At 35.8% G+C, this 8,359-nt stretch overlaps 1 protein-coding gene across 1 annotated transcript in view; it reads right to left on the reverse strand.

Moving 5' to 3' along the window:
- The window catches only part of LYST (lysosomal trafficking regulator), a 165,442-nt gene that overhangs the window by 126,152 nt on the left and 30,931 nt on the right, over positions 1 to 8,359 (reverse strand). Inside the window, exons 5-10 of the mRNA XM_019651799.1 lie at positions 7,085 to 8,114; positions 5,245 to 5,406; positions 3,666 to 3,822; positions 2,368 to 2,594; positions 1,356 to 1,422; positions 491 to 600 (exon numbers count right to left, since the gene is read on the reverse strand). Of these exons, the coding sequence (XP_019507344.1) occupies positions 491 to 600; positions 1,356 to 1,422; positions 2,368 to 2,594; positions 3,666 to 3,822; positions 5,245 to 5,406; positions 7,085 to 8,114 (1,753 nt within the window). The remainder of the gene's footprint in view (positions 1 to 490; positions 601 to 1,355; positions 1,423 to 2,367; positions 2,595 to 3,665; positions 3,823 to 5,244; positions 5,407 to 7,084; positions 8,115 to 8,359) is intronic.

Here is an 8,359-nt window from a genome sequence, read left to right on the forward strand (position 1 = left end):
TTCTGTTTTATTGGCTTATACTCTTAGTCAATAGTTCATTATAAAAATGGGTTCCTCAGCAAAGAACAGTCTAAAAGTTGCTAAGCTACACCAATGGAAAGGAGAAGGGATAGAAGATACCTGAGGAGTGGATCATAATTTTCTAAAAAAAAGGGTAATTCTCCAAATGGTTATAATTACTTATAATTAAGTTCTCTTTACTAATTAAAATTCTTTAGCTTTTTTTTTTCTTTAGCATTTCTTAAGCACAAAACTGGGGTGGGTTGGGGTAAAGGAGCTACGATCCCAATGGTATGTCTGGTTAGCCAAAACAGAAGTGAAATGGTTAAAAGATCTGCAAATAGTACAATAATTGGGAACTTCACAAATAATAACATGAAGCTGACTGTAAAATTATCACATCAAAAGAGAGAGCTTGGTGATTTACAAGTATTTTTTTAAATATCCTGTTCGCTATCAGTGAAAAAAAAATTAATTATAGCATATTTACTGTACAAGGAGATTTCTCCAGAAATATTCTCAAAAGAAGGGTTAGCTCTTCCGAACATGTTCTTGAACTCATCAAAGACACCAAAAGGTCCACCAGTACTCTCTGGCATGCTGAATTAAAGGAACATAGAGGTGGAGTTAAAGCCAGTACACAATTAAAGAAACTGAATAAGCAATTTCACTGAAAGAGATTAAATATTATTGTCACATTTTAAATGGATGATAAACAATCTAATAATCCAAAACTTTGCTGAAGGAATAGCAATATGATTAATGCAAATCAACTGACAAAAAACAAAACAAAACAAAAAAACCCACTTTCCTTAATGATTGGTTAGCTCCAAGTAAAGTAAAAGTATGATTTAAAGAAGCATAAATTAATACAGTATTTGTTAAATAAGTTGACACTGTTAATTAAGCACCATAAAATGGTCTGCTACCTTCTCATCTTGAAAACATTTAAATTATAACTGTCACTTTCTAAATAGAAAATTAGATGATATTATATGACAAATAAAATTAGAAATATTTAAGATTATGAAACACTTAAATATCACAAACAACTAGTTTGAATATTTCTTTATTCCATCAAGGGTCACAGTCCTTATAATGCCACCCCCACGTATACGACCCTGAACAACTCACTCAGTCCCTTGGAATCTAGATTTCCTCCTGTAAAATCAAGATCCTTACACTATGTCTATTGCACTGGGTGGGTCTGAGGAACAAAAGAGATGATGTATATAAACCTACTACAGAAGCCACAGAGCACTATGCCCATGGAAGACATTATTATCAATGCTCCATTTCACATAACAACAAACTAATTTCAGAGCTACTGTTTAAGACTAACAGTTTCAACGCACCTTGAAAATCAGAATCAGCCTGTGTTAAAATACTCAAGAACCCTCCTAAAAGATTTTTCACAGTTCCCTGAAGATTAAAAACAAAACATAAAAAATTAAATTTCTTTTATTATTATTTTTTTAATTTTACTTTTTTATATTAGTTTCAGGTGTACAAAACAACATAATGATTAGATACTTACACCCATCACAAAGTGATAATCCCCCAAGTCTTCTAACCCTCTGACATCGTATATAATTGTTACAATACAATTGAGTATATTTCCTATGCTGTACTTTATATCCCGTGACTATAGACAGAGGGTGCCGAAAAAAAGTATACACATTTTAAGAAAGAAAAAAGCTGTATTAAAATTGTAATAATATATACTGATAACAAAAGAATACAAGTCATGTGTATACATTTTTTTTTGGTACCCCCGGTGTGTGTGTGTGTGTGTGTGTGTGTGTGTGTGTGTGTGTATTATATATAATTATAGTTGACATTCAATATTATTCTACATCAGCTTCAGGTGTACAGCACTTACCTTATGAAAGCATGAAGCAACTATAATGTAATAAATTACTTGTTAGTCTACTGTATATACATATATAAGTATTTAAAAATAACTAAAAAGAATGCTATGCGTAGGATTACACATAATTTTCATACTGTTTTTGTTTTCTGATTTTTAAAACCAACGACATATACTAAAATTAAATGTAATTTTAAAAATATTACCCATTCTCAGAAATATACTAGGAATCACTATTAATTAGCCAATGACAACATTAATTTTTTATGCTACCTTAGAGAACTAAAATGGAACTAGAAGATTTTTAGAATAAACGTCTTACGCAATTAGAAGATTTTTAGAATACCATTTGTAGGTCAAAACATGTCTAAGGTATTATAAAAGATAAGTAGTCATCTCAAATAATCTTCAGACAAGTTGGGTTATAAATAAGGAGATGAGTAATTGGGGCATGAGTGTGATAAATTTCATCACATTTAACTTAAAGCATCTTTTACCTGTTGTATGAGTAGAAAAATATTCTTTTCTTTTTGCCTGATGATTTTCAAAAAACTCTCAAATACGTGGGCAATCACATCAAGTTTGGCTTTACAAGTAGAAAGCAAATTTAATTCCAGCATACAAATCTCAGGATATATTATTTCCCCTGGAGTGAGGGTTTCAAGTAAGTCACTTGGACTGCTTGATGCAATGAAACCTTCTGCTTCCGGCTTTGCATCTACCCCTAAAGGGGAAAAGAAAAGATTTTTATTTCCTAAACACTGAATAATATTTCAAATCTCATTCGTCATTTAGGAGTTCTAGTGGCAAAAGTGCTATTTATAAGTAGATGTTCACAAAACCTTTTCCTACTGCATGATTTTTTTATTACAATACGTATCCTGAATAATCAAGTTTTCTGGGTAGTTTGAAGATAAATAAGTAGCCTTCAAAGTAATTCTGATCTTCAGTAAAATTACAAATATTATCAACAGAAATTTCTACAGACATATTTAACACATTCCTACTACCCACTGGAAAAAAAATACTCTCCCAAACTTTCTGACCCCAAAATACCTAAATCACAGGGTAGTTCAGTTGCCCGCTCATGAAAATAGTAGGCTTGGCTATTGGTGGGATAAATTCTAAACCTTGTTTTTTTCATAAGCGAGAAACATATAGATACTGTCTCACTGAATATTACATTTTGCAAAATTTAACTGATATGCTCTTAAAAGATAATGCTGTGCTGTTAAGTGTTCATATAGTTAAGAAATTTACACATTTCTACCTAGAACAGAATTCTTTAAATTAAGACCGAGTTAGCAAACATATAAAAAGGAGGAAATCTGTCATTACAAAGTCATGTCTGTGCTATGATTAAACCAACACCATTAAACCAATATTATTTCAAAAGCACTTTCTTGAGGGGTGGGGGGAATTGGAGGAAAGTAGTCAAAAGGTATTAATACAAGACAAACACACACTGGGGATGTTATTTATAACATGGTAACTAAAGTTAACACTGCCGTATGATACATAGGAAAGTTGTTAAGAGAGTAGATATTAAGAGTTCTCATCATGAGGAGAAATTTTTTTTCTCTTCTTTTTATTGTATCTATACAAGATGATAGATATTATCTAAGCCTATTGTGGTAATCATTTCACAATATATATAAATCAAACCATCACGCTGTATACTTCAAACTTATACAGTGATGTATGTCAATTATTTCTCAATAAAACTGGAAAAAACAAAAAGTTTGTATAATGAATCACTAGACTATATGAACACATATGTGCACATATATATTACCATCATCCCATGTTTCACTATCCTCAGGATTGCTTTCACTATCTGCTTCATAACCTTCTTCTTCAACCAAAAGTTTAAAATTGCAGCACTGAGAATCCTCAGCTTCTTCTGAAAAATCTCCAGGTTGGGATGACAGTTCTTCTTCAGATTGATGACTCTATAAGATCGGTGTAATAAACGGCAAAAGCTGTAACATTTGCTCCTTTTTAGAAATAGAATATATGTTACGCAAAAGTCATTTTAAGAACTTCAGTATTTTTTGTAAGAAAAAATCTTATGAATTGATATTAATTAACCATTATAAATCATGAAATTCACATGCAAAATTTTCCAGAATCTCAGATAACTTGATTAACACCTCAAAAATGGGGTGGGTGGGGGGTCTCTAGCAGATTAAGCTATAGGTTATTTCAGTTTTACTGAAAAATAAATCTAAGAAAGTCCATTCTCGTTGTATAATAAAAAATGACTAAAAATGACTATGATGTGGAATTATACTTCTTACAACTTAATGCTGGCAAATATATATTATTTTTAAACATTTGTTCATGGAAAAAGAATTTTCCACAGGATTTTTATATATAAAATGTTTTTTAAGTTAGATAACCAGAGAAGACATGAAAATTTTTCAAAGGGATTAATTTTAAGATGTCAGAATGCAATTGTCTATACACAACCATCTCAGCAATCAAGAGTTTCAGCATTAACTACTATGCAAAACCTTGCAGCATGAAATTTTCCTTTTCTATAAAAGTCTTCAAATACCTTCACCTAAGAAAACATTTTCACTTAAAGAAGCTCAGAGCACTTTATCATTGCAACATTAATAAAAGATAGAATAAAGTGGGTACTTTACCATTTTCCAGTTAATCAATTGATTCAGTAATATGATGAAAGCATTAGTAGCTATTTCAGTAAGTTTTTAAGTTATGACAAACAGTAATATAAACTGTTATGGCAGAAGATTATAAAATGTCATATATATGGCTAGACCAAGGAATTAAAGGACCTATTTAAAGGACAGGTGACAATCAACTAAAGGTAAACTAAACATGAAAGGATAGGGAAATGCATCAGGGAAAAAATTAAGATAGTTCTTTTAGAAAGAAATATTAACATGAACAACTAAAAAACTATGATTGCTATTTTCTATGCAAATACTAGTCATTTTTATGTGGAGTGATTTAAAATTAAAGTTGATTATTTTGGAAATATCGGCTGCACCAATTTAGGATCAGATACCTGAGTCCTCACCATCCCTGAATTATCATTTAATAAACTACCAGTTATTAAATGTAAGCTATCAAATCAAATAATACATTTCTGTCTTACCAGGAGTAATTCTCAGTAAATTTTCAGATTAGATGAAAAAAAGTGTGTCATTTTGCACTCCTATTTTTTATGAACTAGGGCACTGAATAAATACTATCCATCTCAGATGATGGGGACGTGACCCATGGGACTCACCAAATCCTGGCCCATACGCTCTAACCACATCCATCCATGTCCTGGGTCCCATCTCACCCTCTTCTGTTTCTGCACGTCACACCCAGACAACACAACTGTATGTCACTCGTACCTTCTCAATCACAGCATCACTGTGTTCAAAATCTGCTAAGTGGTTCCCCAGTGCAACTCGAAGCAGGGCGTCAAATAAAGGCTTTGCCAATTCTGTTTCAATCACCTTCGATCGGGAAAGATGGTCCCTCATTTCAAACAATATACTTTCCACAGACAAGTTCTAAGGTAAAATAAGAGACTAAGAATTAGTCTCAAGAATAACATCCTTAAAAAAAAATAATACAATGACAAAAAAATGATAAATTAACATTTAACAAGTAGAAAGCTAGTCTATTTATTTACAATTGATATGAAAGTAAAATGACTATAAACATGTAGTTCTTACATAAACATCCTATTGTTATAATTAATAACATTTTTTATCACATGCTTTACTCATCTTCTGTGGTTATGAATTTCAATGTACCATAAATTAATTGTATCACAAAAAAAGATCAGTTGAAACTTCAGAGTTCTGATTAACCATCTCCAGATTTTCGAAATTCCTTAAGACTCTAAGAAGCACTTATATTCTAATCCTTTTCTCACCTTCTATTCTACCCTAGAAAGGAACTCTGGCTGCTTGCCCATGTCCCTGTATTAGGTGATGAGGCCATAAAGAGGGACAAGAAGCTGACATCTCCCTTAAGGAACTCTCAGTCCCATGTGAGACACAGATACCTACAGACAAGACATGATGACGATCATTCTAGAGCTAGAAACAAAGTTCTCCGAGAACAGAAACAGAGATGGTGCCTGAGACCTGTCATAAGTGTCCCAGAGGAGAGGTGGTATGAGACGGACAATGGAGAGAGAACACATAGGAGACAGCAGGCATAGAAACTGAGGGAGATGATACACCAGGCAGAAGAAAAGGCACAGAAGTACGGAAGTAATGACAAAGAATGGCGTCTTGAGGAGAGGTCAGCTCATGGTGGCTGGTTACAGCCTGGTGAAGAACGGCAGGAAGTAAGGCTAAACAAGGAAGTGGAAGCAAGGCTGTGAGAGGTCTTGTACACTCTCCTGAGTATGGAGTTTAATTGTGAGCAATGTGAAGCATCAAGATATTTTAGACAGGAGGCAACATGGAGGCGGCAGGAGAGCCTGTTGGCTGACAAAACAGTCAGGGGTGAGCTAAAAAGGAGAGAAGGGATCTGCCACATTTGAAGGTTCCTTAGGAGCAGGGCCTGAAACTGGGGATTCCTTCTGTGTTGAGAAGTGCTGTCAGGAGAAACTTGTAAGGGCATGAGGGAAGCAGAGGAGGTCGGGGAAGATGCAGTTTCAGAATAAATGTCCGGCCCTCGCCTACAGCCATGGGAAGGTCCAGAGCCTGAACCGCACCACAGAGGTTGACCCCACCCCAGCGCCACATCCATCAGTCACTGCTGAGCTGTCTTCCCAGACATCTTAGATGAGGCATCTTCCATCAGCCAAGGAAACTCTTTGGGAGGTGGTCCAGATGTCAGCCCTCAGCCGCCAATGACAGATGGGTGCATCGGCTCGAGAAAGGGGATCTAGGCCGGGCACCAAACGGCATCACAACCAGCCTGCAAAGCTTGAACTCTGAAACATAATGTCCATTACTACTCAGCTGACATTTACTGCGTATCTAATGCCTTTTGGGGCTGGTAACTTTGTCCCATGTGGGTTTTGCACACCACACTAAACTGTAAGCTTCCTGAGGGCAAGAACTGGGTCACGTGTTCCTCTGTGTCCTCCATGGTACCCAGTACTGTGCTGGGCACACAGGAGCTTCACAAAACTTAGAATCTTTGGGAAAACAAAGCGACAATGGCATTACATTAGAACTTTTAAAAAACACTTATTACACAATAGCTGGACGAAGAAAAAGTTATTACCTGATCAGGTAACTCTACTTCCATCTTTTGCTGACTGGCTCTGCTGCCATGCAGACAAATGGCCAGAAGGGCTTCCAAAAGCCGTATGCTCTGAAGTGAGGTCTCACTTTCTCGACTCGTAAGGTCCTTTGCTTCCTCAGGAGCAGCTTCGGTGGCTGAAATTTGTTCCACATTTATGGAAGCAATATGCTGTGACTCCAGTTGACCCAAACTGTCAGCACTGTCCTTTAGGCTACCCAGTTCTGGTGGTGTAGGGGGACTCTTCACAGTCAAAGATAACACATCTTCCTTCATTCTGAGCTCAGGTTGAGGCGTTCTGATTAAATCTTGGTTTTCATTCACATGTATCTCTCCTTCTTTTTTCCCTTGCTCCTGTTCATGACTTCTGAGTAGTTTCTGTATGATCATAAATATTAATTTATAGCACACCCGGAAACCACCAAGTCTATAAAACTGTTTCTGGAAAACTGGACTCAACATGTAGATGCCACGACACATGGACCAAATGTCTGCGGCTTGGTGCATGTGTTCCGGAGAAGGCAAGACGAGGCTCTCGAGGGGCAGACACGGCAGTACGAGGTGCAGCGGCTCGCTTGCCGTGCTGTCGTAGCCGGAAGTGTCTTCGGAATCGTTGGCGGGCTCGCCATCAACTTCGGCTTCTTGACTTACACACAAGAATGCCACACACAGGAAGATGTTTATCGTGTTGAGGTGAACATCCTGGTTAACTGCTTTCCGTTTCTTCGGATAAGCTTCTTTGAGGCTGGCATAAAATTTTCTAAGACTCTGAGGAGAATCTGAGTAAATTTGCTGGTTATGCAGAGAAGTACCTGCATTTAAAGCTGACGACTCCTTCTGTTCAACGTCTATCCCATCAGGACCTGGAATTGAAGAATCTTTCTGCTGTTCCCCGAGGCTGATTATCAGAGTTTCAAATGCTTTTAGGGAATGACTCCGGATACCATCTAAGTAATTTAATTCAATTAATTGACTTACTCCATTACAACTTAAAAACAAATCTCTTATTACCCTGTGAGAAGAAAAAAAAAACATACACAAGAGGTTTTATACATAGAAATATCATTTATAAACAAGTATATATACTATTTAAATACGTCACTGCTGCATCTGGTATATGCTAAACACTACCTAATTTATCAGTTATTTGGCTGAAGTTCTTAGATGTGACCAGGATCTCAAGTTACTGTCTAATTACTTTCACGTGCTTCTTCAAACACGGCACATGTGACTCCAGCATTTAAAAAGAAGGAATTA

The sequence above is a fragment of the Hipposideros armiger genome, unplaced genomic scaffold (genome assembly GCF_001890085.2).
Source record: "Hipposideros armiger isolate ML-2016 unplaced genomic scaffold, ASM189008v1 scaffold_167, whole genome shotgun sequence".
NCBI lineage: Eukaryota > Metazoa > Chordata > Mammalia > Chiroptera > Hipposideridae > Hipposideros > Hipposideros armiger.